Source organism: Mercenaria mercenaria, unplaced genomic scaffold (genome assembly GCF_021730395.1).
Source record: "Mercenaria mercenaria strain notata unplaced genomic scaffold, MADL_Memer_1 contig_4538, whole genome shotgun sequence".
Taxonomy (NCBI): Eukaryota; Metazoa; Mollusca; class Bivalvia; order Venerida; family Veneridae; genus Mercenaria; species Mercenaria mercenaria.
In genome coordinates, this window is record NW_026462774.1 from 1,312 (window position 1) to 20,547 (window position 19,236).

General features: G+C 34.9%; 1 protein-coding gene and 1 long non-coding RNA gene across 2 annotated transcripts; both read left to right on the forward strand.

The window, feature by feature from the left end:
* Nucleotides 1–902: 902 nt before the first annotated feature.
* On the forward strand, nucleotides 903–4,101 carry LOC128553951 (baculoviral IAP repeat-containing protein 2-like). The gene is made up of 5 exons (XM_053535152.1): nucleotides 903–1,233; nucleotides 1,528–1,727; nucleotides 2,228–2,381; nucleotides 3,249–3,428; nucleotides 4,091–4,101. The coding sequence occupies exons 1-5, from the start codon at nucleotides 903–905 to the stop codon at nucleotides 4,099–4,101; spliced, it is 876 nt and encodes a 291-aa protein (XP_053391127.1).
* A 7,151-nt stretch (nucleotides 4,102–11,252) lies between these two features.
* LOC128553952 (uncharacterized) lies at nucleotides 11,253–18,939 on the forward strand. Its single transcript, XR_008369481.1, has 3 exons — nucleotides 11,253–11,387; nucleotides 14,446–14,541; nucleotides 18,842–18,939. It is a non-coding gene; the product is annotated as an uncharacterized LOC128553952 (long non-coding RNA).
* The last annotated feature ends 297 nt before the right edge of the window (nucleotides 18,940–19,236 follow it).

Genomic DNA, 19,236 nt, shown 5'->3' on the forward strand with positions numbered 1-19,236 from the left:
TACGGGAGACTTTTGATAGCTTAGGTTACTTTTGTGATAGTTAATGAAATATACAATAAGATCTTTTGGAAGCATATAGAATGCAACTAAACAAAAAAAATAGCACATGAATCTATTGGTTTGAGCGTGTTTATGAAAGGAAAAGAAATGTACAAATCTCTCCAATCATCTAGCACCTGCTTAAGTGGAACTCTTTTATACATGAACATTGAATGGATTGCTCGACACGATAATAAAGGATCAGAAAATATAATAACACTTACAGCCACCATACGCAACATTGACAGGACTGGGATTTAGGAATAAACCGATATAAAAAGTACTAAAGTTTGCACTCACCGACAGCAATCATTTATTAAACCCAAAATAAATATTAATAAATGCTACGCTCAAATAGACTTATCGATTAGTGACATACGAAGTATTTACGAATAGTACCTGATACATATACTGAGTCATGTAGGATACGTTTTTAAATTGGAACGTTTTCTAAAGGGGTCACACACTCCTTTAAACATTGCATATACTTTAATTTAGTACTATACTCATCCCGTATAACAAATTAAATAAAATTAGTATATATACAGAGAGAGATAAATAATAAAAACCCTTTTAGATTATTTCGTTACTACTTCTCAATGAATAACGAGTGGACAAAATATCAGTCGTTTGAAGATTTTCCCGAGTCTTCCTCAGCATCTCCTTTACAATAAGCTGGATTTTACTACACCGGAACACGGGAAGACGCTACTTGTTTCTGTTGTGGGCCGACGATCGCTACAACGACTACAGATGAAACTGTTCCTGAACTACATCGGCGTCTTTCGCCGAATTGCCGATATTTGACAGGCGAAGACAGTACAAATGTCCCTATACATGACGATGCATACTCGGAACAGAATATGGGGGCTGCCATAGAAGCTGGAAACATCTCGACATCGAACTCGGAAGATATTAAATCTAGTCCTAGACAAAGTTTAGCAACTACAAGTGGAGCAAATGGGAACTATAGAGATGAAGGCAGTTCTTGTGTTAGTGGTGAACTAACGAATCAATTAAGACTAACACTTTCACAAGCAAATAGTCATATTGAATACTACCCAGGTATCACTACACAAAAACCGAAACATCCCGATTATGCAATAAAAAGTGTCCGGTTATCATCATTTACTTACTGGTGCCCGGATGTGATGGATCCAGAACAACTCGCAGAAGCAGGATTTTATCATACAGGTATAAAACGTTGATTTTATTTAAATACAAATTTCCATGAATACTATATGGACAGTCCATATTGTTTTGTAAATACTCAACCATATACCACGGAAGAAATTAAGAAAAATTAAACAAGCAGGCATTTATGTTTAACGTACCATCCACAATAATTATTTTTCCGTCGTGTACAGAATGCCATATTTCATAAAATATATTGCTGTATGAATTAGTCGATGAAAAATGTGTAAAATGTTAAAGAAGTGGATTTCGAAAGCAAATTAAACTAATGATTAATACTATTATTTCATGTAGATGTCCAGGATTGTGTACGATGCTTTTTCTGTGGCGGTGGTATGAAGAACTGGGAAAACGGTGACAATGCATGGATAGAGCATGCTAGATGGTTTCCAAATTGTGCATACGTGAAACAATTTAAAGGAGAAAATTTTGTTAGCATGTGCCGCATGGCAAATATTGACTACATGACAGCTGATGGTGAAATGCAAAATCAGGTAAGAGTTTTTAATTGAAATTTGAAATTAACTTTAAATGGCCTTATTTAATATGATGAACAGAAGTTTCAGTTACTCCCAGTTATGATGGTAAAAATTTTCATGTACATGACATTTACGTTTTAAGGCTTATTTACAACATTAAACAGATGCGTGTAATTTTTGTAGTTTTGATTTGGTCCTTGGTGTTTTCCGTTTCTTATTTGGGTATTATTTTGAGAGCACAGTAATGAATCGTTGCTCCGAAACACTTTGCAATAACTGCAAACTGTAAGAAGACGTGGTTTCTCTTCTATGTCAAGATACAGGACATCTTAGAAACAACACTACAATACAGAGTATAACGTCAAAAGCCCAAATAATCTACTGATTGTTTGCATATTATCATATATTGTGCTCAAACATACTTCCCTATTTTAATGTTGAATTTAAAACTTCAGCTTTAGGATTATTTTCTAGCACATTATTATTCAGTGGAAGCATTACCTTTGTGTTTAAAGGGTACAGAAGGTTTAAACTTGGCAGGTGGTAAAGAGCTTATAGAGGACCAGTTGGTACAAGACTTAAATAGTACAGCTTCGAAACTTGTAATTGGTATTGGGTATATGCAGGAAGAAGTAGAAAATGCCATTAAACTAGCTCGAGAGAAATACGGTAAGCATTTCTGTCTAAAGAGTAATATATTTAGCATAAGTGTTGCGATACATTTTCATTATAGTTTTATTTATTTATTTTTTAAATCAATAAACAATTCAGTTTTGACAATTTTTAGATGTCACGTGAGGTACTTTGTTTTAAATCTGACGCCCAAAAACATTTGTCATTTTGTTCATGGGCTAATGTGATTTTTGTTTTAAGACAACGTGTAGATACCTTAAAAGAATTAAAAGAATGAGTACTTGCATCTTATGTACAACAGAAAAGATAATTTTCTAACTGAAACAGTGTACATATGGTCATCATATACAACTAACTAATAGATTTAATGTATCCATCGAATCACTTCTTGATGTTTGATATAGACATTCGGCACAATCATAATATACTTTGCAAATTTACAGCAGTGTACTTTGATATAAATAATAATTCGTGCCTTCAACTTTTAAATCACAAACATCTGGTGCGTTAATTATACATTATACAGTTTTGATGAAATTATTTGAACATTCACCAAATGTTTATGGCTTTATAAACTGAATGAATTTTAAGCTATCAGTTGTATTGCACATGATTTAGCGTCACAATTCAGTTTTTATATATCATTTATTGAGTACATTAGTCAGTAAATAAAAGTTGTTTAAAGAGCTGCTCCAGTCCTATCTTTTAACCTTAAATTGTCACTGATAAAGCCTGAAATTCCTGACTATGAACAGTGACGCCTGTCAAATAAAATTCTATATAGAATACTTGTGGTTTTGCGTCCTTAGTGTGGCGCGTGGCCGTTAACTGTTACCTATTGTAATTTTGGATTGCATACACACAATAGAATTTGAATAGCCGCATATATGCTATATCTTTCAGATTCATCTGAATTGCGAGCCCAGTATATCCTCGAATCCCTGCTAGATAATAGTTATATCAACAATGGTAACAATATACCTATCCAAAACAATCAAACAGACAGAGGTAGACCGTCAGCAGTGTCAGGGTGCTCTTTAGATACTGCGAATGTTGAAAGAAAATCTTCAGACATTAAAGAAGGTAAGTACTTGTTACCTCAAAAATAAACATTTCAGTGAATTTATTTTCCTTTGAAAAGACTATAACGCCTCACAAAATCAAATATTAAAATCTACATTGGCACCAAAGTGTAATTATTTGTATTATGTGTGTTATAAAGTATATAATAATTTTATCAGTGGATCTTCCCATGAAAAGTGACGTACAGATCCCTTCCTTAAATTCTAGTTTGATAAGTCCTGCCCATTGTTTTCTCGTATAGGTCTAGTCCATTATTGTAAGTGGGGACCAAACGCCACTTTTCATGGAATTTTACTTTAGTTCATTATTGAAGGTTCCATGAGCACCGCAGTATGAACACATCTGAGGGTGACTCTAAATTGGTAATGTGCTCTCGTAACATGTGCAAATGTCGAGTTCTGCTCAACCCGGGGCTAGAGGGCGTGGACGGTAGCATGCATTCCCACTTCCGTCCATGAACTGGCTCAATCAAACCAGGCCTGCAGTATTTTCATTTATGCCGTACTAAGCGACCTGAGTGTGTCGTTCAACTTTTTCAACCTATGAATGTTTTAAATCTAAATACAATGTTTGGCATGAGGCAATGATGATGATTTAACGTTAATGGTCGTCTGTACATAAAAATGTTACATGTGTTAATATCATTTTTGTCTTCATTTCAGACCACACATAATTGTTAGAGGAGAATCGCCAGCTGAAAAATCAAATAATTTGCAAGATTTGTCTGGATAAGAATGCATGTGTCGTATTTCTTCCTTGTGGTCACATGGTTTCTTGCGTTGAGTGTGCGCATGCTTTAAGAAAATGTGCTGTTTGCCGATCAGTCATACAAGGATCAGTAAGGGCCTATCCTGCTTAACGGTATACTATATTTTGTGAAACGTTATCACTCCTGAAATCGTTTTCTGAATGTTATCTCCGAAATTTAGTTCTAAAGTAATTGAAAGACTATGCGACAAGGCATTCCGCAACCTAATTTATATGGAGATGTAAGCTACAGAATTCGTAAAATTCTCGGGCATAGCCCTTTCCGATGTTGTAACGTTCGCTTACGCATAGCCTGAATGTTTTAAAAAACAATCTCTGACAACTGCGTGAGGGAGTCGACGCTTTGGCTCAGTGATCACAACAGTGGACTTCCACCCGTGCGACCTGGATTCAAATTCCACCATAGGCAGTTTGTTTCTTATCATTAAAATTCTATCCATCAATATCCGTTACGCCCAAAAGTCGTAAGATGGGGATCGTCCGGTATACGGACTTCATCTCATGCCGAAAATGGCAATTTCTATGCCAATCATCGTAAATTATGGGGAAGTGATCTACATGTATGCTTGGGTCTATTTGCTACTTCTAAGTCTTCATCGCAATAGTTTGTTTTAATGTGTACATGAGCCAGGCTACTATGCACGTGTACACATTTTCACATATTCATATTTCTATGTGTTAATTTATGGCTTGTTAGCTACAGTACAGAAAGGAGGTAGAAACGTTTAATTAAGTCTTGAATCATCGTTCACCTGTCAAATTTTGTCATTGGTTTTCACGACCTGTCAAAATTATTTATTTTTCATATGCACTGTTTTGTACTAACTTTGTAGGACATTGTAGTCTGTAACTTACTACTCATTCTACTACATCAGTATTATATGCTTGAAAATGTATTGTTGAGCTAACTGAAGTCACGTAAGATTTCTATTGTTTTAGTTTATTGTCGTAATAAGGGTGCTAAAAATGGATCTTAAGTATTAAAATTGTTCCTTTTAGCTAGATAAAGGAAAATGTTGAGTTGAATCATAGTGCGGTTATTTTTATAAAAAAAAGAACTTGACTATTCTTTGTTTTATGGCATTCACTGGAAACTCAAAGCGTGATACCACCTTTAGTCATTAGAGTATTCTGTTGCATTATCTTGATCTTTTTCTTATCAAAGTGCTAATGTGATACATTAATTTCAATTATATCTAATAACATTCAACATAATAATCATATTTTTGTAGTTTGTTCTGCATCATTGAGTTTACTTTCATTTTGTTTTTGAGGTAATTAATGTGCTCAGCAATTGAGGATGCTTATTTATTCAAGTATCCTTATTCTGTTTTAATCAGCTGACATTACTTGCATATATACATGAAAATAAAACCAAGTAAATTATGATGTGTTTGCCTTAGACATTCATTTAGAACTGTACCAAAGTGATCCGATTTACTTTTAATCTGTTAAAAACAGTATAGTGAAATTGCCGATGAAAAGATGTGTTGTATCGAGAGTGCTTTCTTTTAGAAATAAAAAATAAATGTTATATCTACTTTACACGCATCTTCCCCTGCAATGTTTGTACTCTCAAAACATCTACTGTCTTACAATATATAGACGTTATAACACGATGCCTGTACCAGATTAGATATTATTTACGACAACTTTAAAAATAATCAAAATGAGCTGGTTCCATGTTCACCGCCGTTTGAATACATCTGCGGATGTCTCTAAATTGCTTTTTGTACTTTTAGCATGTGTAAATGTTGAGTTCTGCTCAACCCGGGGCTAAAGGGCGTGGGCGGTAGCATGCATTTCCACTACTGTCCATGAACAGGCTCAATCAAACCGAGCCTGCAGCATTTTCGTTTTTGTCGTGTTGAGCGACCTGTGAAGTTTCCACTTTTTTCTATTTTACTATGTTTTTAATATTATGTTTTAACAAACATTTTAATGTTTTTGTTTTGAAAATAGGAATAGGCAATTTTCATAATTTTACTGCCATTTATTTTTATTTTCAATTTGTTTTTCATTAACATATTCCAGCTAGCTGATCTGATCAACATATATCTCAAAACAGAAATTGTTTTATAGCGTTTATTAAATCTAATTAAAGACGATTTCGCGATAGTTATATAGATTCTTATTCATATACAGAATCAAACAAGAACGAACTTAAATATAAATTTAACAGCACGTGCATTTTTTTTTTCACTACGGAACGCCTGATGATTCAATCTGACTAAAGTACTTGATCTTCTAAACGAACATCTGAGAACGACCCATTCACCTACGACTTCTGTATATTTTGGATTGCTTTTTTTATTTTAACCAATCAAACGGCTTGTTCGATTGTCAAAGAGTAAGAAAAATGTGCATTCCAGGGCTCGAACCCGGGACCTCTCGCTTACAAAGCAAGTGGCGTACCGATTGATGAGCTAACCGGCTATTTGACACATTACGACATAAGAATTGTAAATATCAAAAGTCAAGGCTACAGGTAGATTTGCAAAATGTTGTAAGTTAAGCTCTGATTGGGTCAGAACGAGGCTATGAATAGGTCGTTCTCAGATCCTATGCGTAGCGTAATAGGATACTGTATGTACTTTAGTCAGATTGCCTGATGATTTAATATAACATTTTGCATTGACACCTTTCGGACATTCGGGTGTTTATCAGTATATTCAATCACACAACATTGCAATTTTGTATGGAAACTGTTTATGAAGAAATTTATAAACAGATTGCGAATGTCTGTTTCCAGGTCTTGTGACGTAAAGATGAAAATGTGCACACTATATCAACGAAAAGCAAATTAATTTGCAGTGACCTTTTTCCAAATAAAAAAGAGAAACATTTCTGCAATCAAATTCATTGTCATTAAGCCGAAAGATAAATCTATCTGATGTAAAATTTAAAGTTGATGATACAATAAACAATCTCTTTGTTTTTTCCGTAAGTATACATGTGTAGAAATTTTTAACCATCTAACTGTTAAAGCTTTTGAACATAGATGACAATATGTTCATTAAATTTTAGTTGAAGGAGCAGTATATGATTATATCAATACATGTTACAATCTATTTTGGTTTCATTACGGGGTGTCCTCATACTTATCGAGTGTTTACGATACACCATGACAAACTTATTATTGAAAATGGTCTCCCTCAACAAAGCAATTTATTGTCACATTTAGTAAGTTGTACATAGTTTAACTATTAATGAACATGAAATAAATACCCATCCCCTCAACCCCATCCTGATTATAACTTATTAAAAAAAACTATATTTTACACTGACGTCATTGTACTAAAAATGCAAAAACTGTTTCTTAAGTGTAAAATACATAATATTATCAAAGAATGAATGAACTACTTAAAGGAAATGAAAGTGAAAAATGTATGTAATGATTTACTAATTACAATATGTATTACTAAATGTAACTTTATTGTATAGGTTTTCTTTATATTCCCCTTGGAAATTGGCTTCTGCTGAAATTTAAAACAATTACGGACTGAAATCAAACTTGATCAAGTACATTACAAAACTTTCAACTTTGAAATAACATTTAGTTTTCATCTCCACTTGACACCAAAGCAAGTGAGTCATAGTGACGTATAAACCAAAAATGTACTACGAAAAGTAACGTTTAAGATTCAATAAGTATTACTTCAGTTTGGCATATCATCATAAATACTATATAGTATATAAAAATCTTAGTTAAACATATTTTGATTACTATGTAAAAATTCATAAAAAAAAAAAATAAATAAATACGGGTTAAATGCGATATCCGTTGAAACCCCGATTGTTACGCTATTAAAATACACACACGTGTTTAAATGGAAAACCATTTTTGATGTTTATTTAAATATAACCATGCATGTATTTATAAATAACTAATGTGCTATAAAGAGAATGTTTTGATCAAGCCGATAATATTGATAAATGTTGAAAAGTTCTTACTTATTTATTCTTAGCCATACCAGGGGCGGCTCCAGGATTTGGTGTTAGGGGGTCGCAACTGGGGTGGGGTGGGGGTCCGGGGACATGCAGTTAAGAAACATACGCGGACAGGATGTCGGAACGCTCTTTAAATGTTTTAGTCTACTATTTCTTAAAGAACATTGTCAGTTTTAATTACATTCAATATTGTGTAAGACTTAAGTTTGATAGATTTAAATGAACAATTGTTTCAGTCATATAAACGACGGTTAAACCGCGTAAGTGATTCATGTTTAATTTGTTTAAAACATCTTGCTTATAGAAGTAATGGCGGGTAAACAAACTTAGAAACTATGACGTGAGTCAAACTACTGCCTTAAAAGACTTGCATTAAGCAGTTACATCCGCTCTTAAAAGCAATTAAATCAATACAAAATGTATATCTATTTTTGTGCTTATCAATTTTTTAATTACGGAAGTATAACAAAATATCTTGAAAAAAAAGAAAAAGAAACTATCTTTGGTTTCCTCTGGAAAAAATATTCTGGTCTTCAATCAAATTCTTGGCTCCAAACAGAATAAAATAAAATCCCAGCCCCCAACCCCGAGAAGTTCAAATGGGTCGCCCTGACAATATTTTACTGGCTAGTTAACAATTTGACACCTTAAATATACAAACCCAATATACTTTGGTTAGAACCGCAAAACTGTACACTTTATGTGTAGGTTACTAATCGAGTAGGAGGTGTTCATGAATTGAAAATACCCGCGCTTGTGTGATTCGTCTTGCGGCGTGAACTTTCAATTCAATGAACACCAATCTAAGAGGTTTAAAGCACAAACGACTGTACTCCCCCTCTTCCTGTTGCAACTGATCAAAACAATAAGCTGACCTCTGAATGCTGGAAAAAATACTTTAAAGTAATTAATGTGTTTTGTTGGTGTGTATATTTAAGAAATAATAAGTTCCCAAACGTGGTTAACCCGAGTTTTTCGTTCTTATGCGTAAGAATATATCACGAAGGCCGTAGGCCTGAGTGATATATTGTTTCGCATAAGAACGAAAAACTTCGCTCTTATGCGAAACAATGTAAGTTAAAAAATACTACATATACAGATATAGCGCTATATTACATATCAATTTAAGGCTACCAAATACTCGCTCGTCTGCGAATGTGGGGAAAAAATTAATTTAGTGGACATAATTTTGTTGTGTAGGCGATTTAAAGCGCGTTATAAATATCTGCTTACTACACAATTGTAAAGGTAATGTTTCGAAAACAATGCTTATTGCACTTGGATTCAGATAACAATATAATTTTGTTGTTTTTCCGGTCACCTGATGTGTAGTCTTAACACTCTAGGTACAGTTCGTAAATTTCCGTATTCTAGTACAAGGGGGTTATCTCCACTTGAACAAGAATTTGATAATGTAAAAGTGTATGTTGTCACAACGCATCATAACCTACAGCTAAATTTGTTATATGTACTCCTTGCATTTGATTAGCATACACCATTGACACTCCAACGAAGACACAATGCAAGTAACCACTAGTAAATAAGAAGAATGATGGATGTGTTTGTCATATAATAGCATGTCCGAAAGCAACACGAATATTTTAGAAAAATGAAGCAAGCACAGATCTTTTCTCAGAATTAAGCAGGTATGAATATCAGAAAGAAACACGCAAACATAGGATGCACAAATGGTCATGTAACAAAGCAAAATGGAATGTCAGGAGGAAGCATGTGAACATGAGAATCACAAATGCATATTATGTGAATCACAAGATTGGATATACGAAAGCACAATGCAGTTTCTGCCCTAATTCTGTTCCATAGTAAATGCTACTTGACGTAGATATTGTCTTTTGTTCGTAAGTATTGGCCTGGCACTCACTAATCTTTGTCAATATTTGCGGGGAGTTCCGTTATTTTACGAAATATTTGTATCTTTAAATAACCAATATAAATAACATATGGCAGGGTGGCATAGTGGTAGCTGTCTGACTGCCACGCACGTTACCAAGAGTTCAAAATCACCTCACCTGTAATGTTGTTTTCGATGTTGCTTTTATTCTTACATTATCTACGTAACATAGCTCACGATTTCTGATTGTTTTCTTTTGTAGTATTCATTTTCTGGAAACACTGGTAACAAGTACCTGGTCTTTTTGTCTAAAATACTTTTCAAAATGTTTTATTCAACATTTTTCATAACGATATTTCTTTCAAGAAATAGACCATAAAGTTTGTTCAGATATGTATGGCAATATTTCTACTTCTGTTAAGTATGGGGAAAATGGTCCTACGCATGATACCGACTGGAAGCTAAACGTTTTGTCCGCACAGCTATTTGCACATTGTGATATTGCGAAAATTATAAAGATATATAATACAATACAATATTTGACCGCCTCGATAGCCTAGTCGTAGAGCGTCGCTTGGAGTGCGGGAGGTCTTGGGCGATCCCCGGCCGCGTCATACTAAAGACGAGAAAAATGGTACTAGTAGCTCCTTTGCTTGACGCTCTGCATTAAAATGGAATCTGGCTTCTCTTCCGTAGCCTAGGTGTAAAGAAGCTATCCAGCCTATGTTGAAGCTTTGGATATTTTTTTTCTTTAAAGAAAGAAACAGAAATATGTCAGTGCATGTGTTGATAACACATTTGTTATTGTGTCTTTCTCCTTTCCCTCTAACATTTTAAGAAAGCTCACAGTGTTCTTACATCAAATACTATAATATTAGGGGAAAGAGAGGACACTTGAAATATATTACTATTTAGCTTTAGACACCGAGAATTAATGTACAGAAAATATACGGAATATTCATGAGTGCCAAGTCAGTACTTACGGACCATACCATGGCATTAAATAAACATTACTGTGTGAACTCATCTAACATTCTTTTTACGTGCTCAGGTATGGTATGACCGGTTTACTGAAGCTTTATGTAATCAAAATCTCATTTCACATTTAATTTGACTTGTTTACAAGATACCACTGCACTTGCGTCGGGCTTAAGTTCATATAAATAAATATATCACTGTTTGACTATTTTCAAGTCACTGTTGATATAAATAAAGCCAGCCCGCTTTGATAAGGTATCCCTGAAATGACATAGTAAAGATCGCGCTTATAATAATAAAAAATCTTAAAAATCACAAAAAGATATTTGTCGGAAATTTGGTATAATTTTAATATTGGATTAATATTGTTTCTACAGTTGAGAAAGACAATTTGTAATTCTCGGTATTGGGTAAGTAAATATTTGTTTGCTAATAAATTCCGATCATTTTTTTTTGAAGATGATAAAAGTTAACGTAACTTACTGGTGGCAATAGTAGGCGCTTATAGGCAGTTCTGTTTTGGATATATAAAATGAAACTTTTAAAGAAAATTTTTGACAGCCGGTAAATAATCGATATGTGTTTGACTGAAAAATGCTGTCGGATATGTAAATATATTTTTTTTCAAACTATAGTATTTTATTTTGAGCTAAGCGACTATCAAGAAAACTTTTCACTATACTCGTATATTAATTAATGTGAACAAGTGACACAAAATGTTAAGTCAATCATCTTGATAACACGAAATTTCTAGATTGCTTGAGAATAACTAGATTTATTAATTACTCGTTTCTATTCCCCGTTAAGTTACACTGGTACCGGGAACGTCAATATTTTTCCGTGTATGTACATTGACGCCTGAATTTCATATCGGGTGCGTAACGTAATTCAGTGTGTGTTGTTGCACTATTTTCAGCTCACCTGAGCACGAAGTGCTCAAAGGTAAGCTTTTGTGATCGCCCTGTGTCCGCCGTCCGTCGTCGTCCGTCTGTCGTCCGTCGTCAACAATTTGACTGTTAACACTCTAGAGGTCACAGTTTTAACTAAATCTTTATGAAACTTGTAATAAAATCTTGGACGAGTTTGATATTGGGACAACTGGGATCAAAAACTAGGTCACCAGGTCAAATTAAAGAAAAAGCTTATTAACACTCTAGAGCTCACAATTAGGTCCAATTTTAAAGAAACTTGGTAAAAATATTACCCTTAATAAAATCTTGGACGAGTTCGATATTGGGTCATCTGGGGTCAAAAACTAGGTCATCAGGTCAAATTAAATGAAAAGCTTTTTAAAACTGTAGAGGTTTATGACTGTACCTTCATGAATCTTGGTCAGAATGTTAATCTTGATGGTCCAGTTTAAATCTGGTTTATGTAGGATAAAAACTATTTCACCACGTTAAATCATAGGTGAAGCTAGTTAACACTTTAGAGGTCATATTTATGACCATATCTTTATGAAACTTGGTCAATGTTGACCTATTATCTAAATGTCATGTTCAAATCTGGGTCAAGTTTGTTCAAAAACTTGGTCACCAGGTCAAATCAAAGGAAAATTTTGTTAACGCTCTAGAGGCCACATTTATGACTGTATCTTCATGAAACTTAGTCAAAATGTTAATACTGATGATCGTTAGGTCAAGTTCGAATCTGGGTCATGTGGGGTCAAAAACTAGGTCAAATCAAAGGAAAAGCTAGTTAATACTTTAGAGACCACATTTATGACCATCTCTTAGTGGATCTTGGTGAGAATATTAATTTGATGATCTTTAGGTCAATAGGTCAGGTGAGCGATACAGGGCCTTCATGGCCCTCTTGTTTTTCTATTTAGTTCAGTATTGTCAATGCTAGTCAGGCTACTGAACATATTCATGATGTTTACATAATATTTATACTAGTCTAATAAGCTTAGATAATGTGGCAATTGAGTCTAATAAGTCCAGCGGTTTTCAAAGATAATCCGTCACAGATTTATTGCAAAGCAATTGTTGGATTTACCTGTATTGGAAAATAAACAGTGTCGATTGTATTTAGGTCAACTGTCACATTATCAAAGTTTATTAGTACAGTCCATAAAATAAACAAACGTGTTTGTAAACATGGACGGATCCAAACGGAAGGGGAAGAAGCATTTTATTGAAAAATTCCGATGGCAAAATGCAATACATATCCGTAGCCCTGACCAACCTTTAAACCGGGCAAGTCTGTTTTATAAGTACATCAACATGGCTTACCAATTTAAACGAGCTGTACGTGTAGATGAGTATGTAATAAATAGGATATTATCTTTGCATCAGGAAATATTCACGAGTTCTTCAACGGAAGAATATTGCGCGAATGGTAAAATATTTAGAGAAAATATAAACTACGTAGATAAGTGCCGTAAAACGTGGCTATTTAAATAGCATTTTTGTCTTATGTAGGTTTCTAAATATATAGATTCCCTGTTAGGACTAAATAGAAAACAAAAGCGACAGAAATAGTGGGTCAAGTATTGATTTCTGTCAATTTAACGATCAAGTACGACATGTCACACCGGTGATTTATTAAGCAAACTTAAATATTTTAATTATATTACATATCATAAAAATAACAACAAATAGTCGTGTAGCGGCATTATACATGTGCATTCGATTAATGTGTAATACGCACAGGCGTATTATTTAAACGGTTAATCCGTATATATACACGGTGTAGCCTCACAGGTGGGGCTGGGGCGAGGCGGGGGAGGCGGGGCGGTTAATTTTATTTTGAAAACGTACGCTTCCTCAACTCACAAGAGAAACGTTGTGACGTAAACAACGAATAATGAAAATCTTCGGAAAATTATTGAAGTAGACGTAAATATAGCATGGTAACCGGCGTGAACTAACAGCCTCTGTTTAGATTTATGAAAATATTGAAAATGCGTGTAACATATAGCCAGATACTATGATATAATAAACGGGCTGCGTTTGCCGTTATATAGTTTCTGATTAACATGTAATTCAATACCGCGACATTATTTTCCTCGCCTGAACTATGTCCAGTTTGAGCTTTTATTATTGATGGGTGATCATACGTTCGTCGTCCATCGCCCATCTTCATGCGTCAGTATGTTTATTTAACGTCTTCTTCTCTGAAACTATTGGTCAGATCTACACCAGACTTGGTCAGTAGCATTTTGTCAAATGGTTTAGCGTATCATATGTTAGGGGGCGCCAGATTTAAAATTAGAAAAAAACAACAATCATACCTTAAAATGACTAAAATCTTCTCCTGAATCACTTGATAGATTTTCATCACAGTTGGTATGTAGCATCATTATAAGATCCTTTCCCAAATCTGTTCAAATGGGGACAATGGATCCCTTTTAGGGGCCTCTAGAGCTAAGAATAGAAATGCATATCAACCACTTCTTCTTATGAACTGCTGGATGGATCTTATACGAACTTGATCTGTATCATCAAATATATGTATCTATTTAAGGTGCTACGTCTACTACCATGAATTTACTCTTCATTAGCAGTGTCATACTTATGCTACCTACGTCATCAAGCACTGAAACTGAAATATATAGAAAAGGTAACCATTTAAATAACTTATCTTTTTTATTTTTTATTTGAGCCTATATGGCTAATTTAGAGGTACAAAAGCAAAAAGGTAGCTCTAACACAGTTTATAACTTCTATCAAATGATTTTTTTCCTTCCGTTTATATACATAAGAATGTTAAAATGTCACACTTAAATATTTTTTAAGCAATCGACAATATTATACCAGTATGTTGTCAGCACAGAAGGACATCGGACATTATGCCAGGGGATTTTGCCCAAATTCCAATGCCATTTCTTGACTCAGTAGCGGCTTCAAATACTCATAAATAAGTTTTATTCCTATCAAATTGTCACAAAAAATCTTATTTCATATTCGTTTTCTTGATTTGTTTGTTTGTTTGTTTTGGGTTTAACGCCGTTTTTCAACAGTATTTCAGTCATGTAACGGCGGGCAGTTAACCTAACCAGTGTTCCTGGGTTCTGTACCAGTACAAACCTGTTCTCCGCAAGTAACTCCCAACTTCCCCACATGAATTATCAGAGGTCGAGGACTAATGATTTCAGACACAATGTCGTTTATCAAATAGTCACGGAGAACATACGCCCCGCCCGAGGATCGAACTCGCGACCCCGCGATCCGTTCGTTTTCTTGAAATTCGAACATTTTTTGACCAAGGGACATTTTTTTTTTCAAAAATTTAAAATGTGTTTTTTTTTTAGTGAAATAGGCATATGCATTTTAGGTATGTCTATTATAAAACAATAAATTAACTTTTGCCATGCATATTTAATTTATCAGTTTTACAGTTTTATTAACATTCTTAAAAATACTGTAAAATCTGAAATTTTCGCGAGGCACATATTTCGCGAAAAGCGATAACAAAACTAGTTCGCGAGGTAAAATTTTAGCGAGGGGAGCACGTTCGGTATAATTTTCGCGAATTACATCTTACCTGTGGGTGATTCCGCTTGCTACCCTACATCGACCATTCAAAGTCAGTTGTTATGTTCAAAAACAGTTGTTATGTTACCGATATTGAATCCTTGTTTACAATTACCAAGGTGGGTGCAATTATTCGTGTTTTATTCATTCCCTTGTGCATAACGATAAAGTCCGTGTAATCCGGACTGCAGAGTGGGGGCCGCCATGTTTATTTTGAAATGGACGTTCGTGAAAATTTATGCATATATAAGGTAATATTTCAGCGAGGATAAATTTTCGCGAGAATATTCTATTCGCGAATATAGCGAAAATTAATCCCTCGCGAAAATTTCTGATTTTACAGTAACTGAAAAGCAAAAGTGGAACAAAACATTTTGCCACATAACTGTACTTAAGGTCTTTCCACCCGAGTGCCCATGATAACTGATGCATTGATCATAGCCTATCATTTGTTTTCTATACATCTATTGCTATGCTGTATTTACACATGTACAATACTGACCGGGTATTATAGGGAGGGTTACATATTGAATACATGCAGTGGTGCAGCTGGCCTCAAAATTTACGAGAAACATTTGGGTAATTGGCCTTTTTCAGTTGTAGCGGAAGAGTGTAGGAGAAAGCCTAGGCCACTGTGGGTTCATGGGTGTCTGGGTTTTATGACACATTTGGGCACGTTCTAGATGCATCGTTTGCTCTTTTCAGTGTCCCTTAATGTTACATTTTGTTGTGTTTAGTTTTTCAGATTCCTAAATTATCTGTAGGCACAGTCCTGCTGTGCTTACATAATAGCGGCTATGTCACAGAGTCATGCACATTTAGCCAATATCTTTAAACAAACATTTTAATATCTTTTCTGTTGCTCCAATACAAAACGAGAGCTCAACCAAGAGGGGCAATATACGCCCGAAAGGTTACATCAGAGGACGGGAGCAAAATTTAAAGAACAAAAGGAAGAAATAAAAAAAAAAATGTCCACAAAAATCCTTACCAGGTAAAAGTATGTCAAAATACTCCTAAAATTTGGAAGTAGCATTCATGTTGTACCACAGAAAAGTCGTCTCGGTTTTTCTCTACCGCCGATAATGAAAAGGTTTCAAAGTAAGCTACTTATAGTAACATAAAAGGGAAATAATTCAAAATTGTTTTATTGTAACTGAACAAAAAAGGGATCAAGAGCACTGAAATGCAGAGCAAGATACACAAAGCAAAATCATATATGACCTTTGACCCCTGAATGTGTGACCCTGACCTTTAAATGAATCATCCGAAACATGCGCTCTGCATGTCGACTTGGTGGGGTGAACATTTGTGCCAAGTTTCTATGAAATCGTTCAAACAGTTCAAGTTACAGAGCGGACACGAGACAAACTGATATGACCTTTGACCCCTAAGTGTTACCTTGACCATTTAACCGAGACATCCAGAACATGCGCTCTGCACGTCTTCTCGGTGTGGTGAACATTTGTTACAAGTTTCTTTGAAATCCTTCAAAAGGTTCAAGAGTTACCTAGCGGACACGGAATTGCTTATGGATGGACAGTCGGACGGACGAACGGACGGACTGACAACAGGGGTATAACATAATACGTCCCTTCGGAACAAAATAACAATGCGCGTAGTAATAAAATACTGACTGGTCCAATATATAAGTGGGACAAAACTTCACTAGCTAGTAACAACATTTATGTAGGTATTCTTGGAGTGTCAATATTAGTTCTTTGGAGGCCCTTACTAGTATTTGGGTAGGCCTCTGAATAAGTTTCGGAAGTGTGGGTGAATTGGTGCTAATTCTGGCAGTTCCGGAGGCACCAGGGTCAGTTCAGGTGTTGTTGTCTGGTGTAGTTCTGTTACAGTTTAGAATGCTGGATCCAGTGGTTTTTTGGTTCGAATTAATGCAAAGGTTGTTCTTAAAATGCATTCTAGACCTGTGCACCATAATTGTGTCCTACAAAAGGTAAAAAGGTATTTGCATCACGGTGGCACAATTCCCATAGAGGTTCGCCTATATCTCTTTTACAAAGGGTAAAAAGGCATTTGCACCTCAGTGGCACTATTTCCATAGAAATCGTCTATACCTCTTTAACAATACCATGTTCAGGTTGAAGACACATACATGTAGTTGTATATGTCTAAGCCGCTTGCTTGGTTAATGACTTGCGACAGACGCAGTTGTCTCATTCGTGATGACACACAATCGACGTACTTAGATTATCAAGGGGCAACAGACCTGATTGAAAAATTCGTCAGATTAATAATCAGGATCAGTCTGCTTTCAAGCTTGACTTTCTATGACCGCTATTTATTTATTATAGTGTTTTCTATGCTTGAAATATTTACAGAAACGAGAAAGAAACATGCAATAAGTGTCAAAATATTTTATGTAAAATTCATTTGCTGACACACTGTATGTAGTTGTTTCAATTTTTAAGATTCACCTCCACCAACACCCCCTGTGACCAAGTACCTTTTTTGCAGCATACTCATATGATAATAACTTATATAGGCATGCGAAATATTTTATTGCGTCCCTGGGGAATTGGTGTTTAAAACGTAAAAATGATTAATGTTCATATTTCAATAGAAATGAGAATGAGAATGAAAAATGTCTACAAAGCCTTCTTTTTTGTTCACTGACTTGTAAACTTTAGTCGAATATATCAAGAAATGGTCTATCTTTACTATACAATTTCAGAAGTCTGGCCCTAGATCAGTTTTTAATTTATTGGATAGGCGATCTGAATAGGAAAATGCCCGAGGTCCTTTATCTATCTTTGATGCAGTTGTTAATAAGCTTTGATAACGTGGCAATAAGTCCAGGGGTGTTCAAAGATAAATCGTCATAGATCCATTGTAAAGCAAATATGGATTCACCTGTAGTGGAAAATAAACAATATCGATTGTATTGAAGTCAGCTGCTACATTATCAAAGTTTATTAGTACCATTGTCAGAGACCAAACTGTCTTGTATGACTTCTACCGCTACAATTAGTCTGCTTAGCTGAATTTAAATACAAACTGGCTTTTAGTTGGCCGACAGTTTTATTGTCACTTCCTTAGATCAAATTATACACACAAAATATTTTTTGTTTCACCAGGCGCACCAAGATAATGATATAATGATAATTGTTTCCTTTTTTTTTTGGATTTAACGTCGCACCGACACATGATAGGTCATATGGCGACTTTCCAGCTTTAATGGTGGAGGAAGACCCCAGGTGCCCCACCTTGCATTATTTCATCACGAGCGGGCACCTGGGTAGAACCACCGACCTTCCATAAGCTAGCTGGATGGCTTCCTCACATGATTGTTATTATTATTATTTAATGTTTCTCTTCATGTTTGTGCACGCATGTAATCTCTGTTAACACTTTTCTTATTATAGTTAAAACATGTACTGTTCCAACAATACTACCTAACGGGTTCATTAACCCATTTCCAAACACGGATGGTCTATACACCATAAATACAACGATAACATTTTATGCCCTATCTCCACGTAACATAAGTAACATCCATGTAACAGCCTTGTAACACATTTGTTACATCTATATAACACTACTAAAGACGTTTTTCGGTCAAATTTAAGAAATGAGGTGTAACATGTGTAACATTTTGACTACAAAAACACGCCACTCCTTAGACACACGTAACATAAGTAACATCCATGTAACAGCCTTGTAACATCCTTGTTACATCTATATAACTCTACTAAAGTCGTTTTACGGCCAAATTTAAGAAATGAGGTGTAACATGTGTAACATTTTGACTACAAAATCA

Excerpts from the sequence above, each read along its gene's own strand:
- LOC128553951 (XM_053535152.1), top strand. The coding sequence starts at position 903 with ATGGGGGCTGCCATAGAAGCTGGAAACATCTCGACATCGAACTCGGAA. Across the intron at positions 1,234-1,527 it reads AGCAGGATTTTATCATACAG|ATGTCCAGGATTGTGTACGA; the intron begins GTATAAAACGTT and ends TATTTCATGTAG. Across the intron at positions 1,728-2,227 it reads ATGGTGAAATGCAAAATCAG|GGTACAGAAGGTTTAAACTT; the intron begins GTAAGAGTTTTT and ends TTGTGTTTAAAG.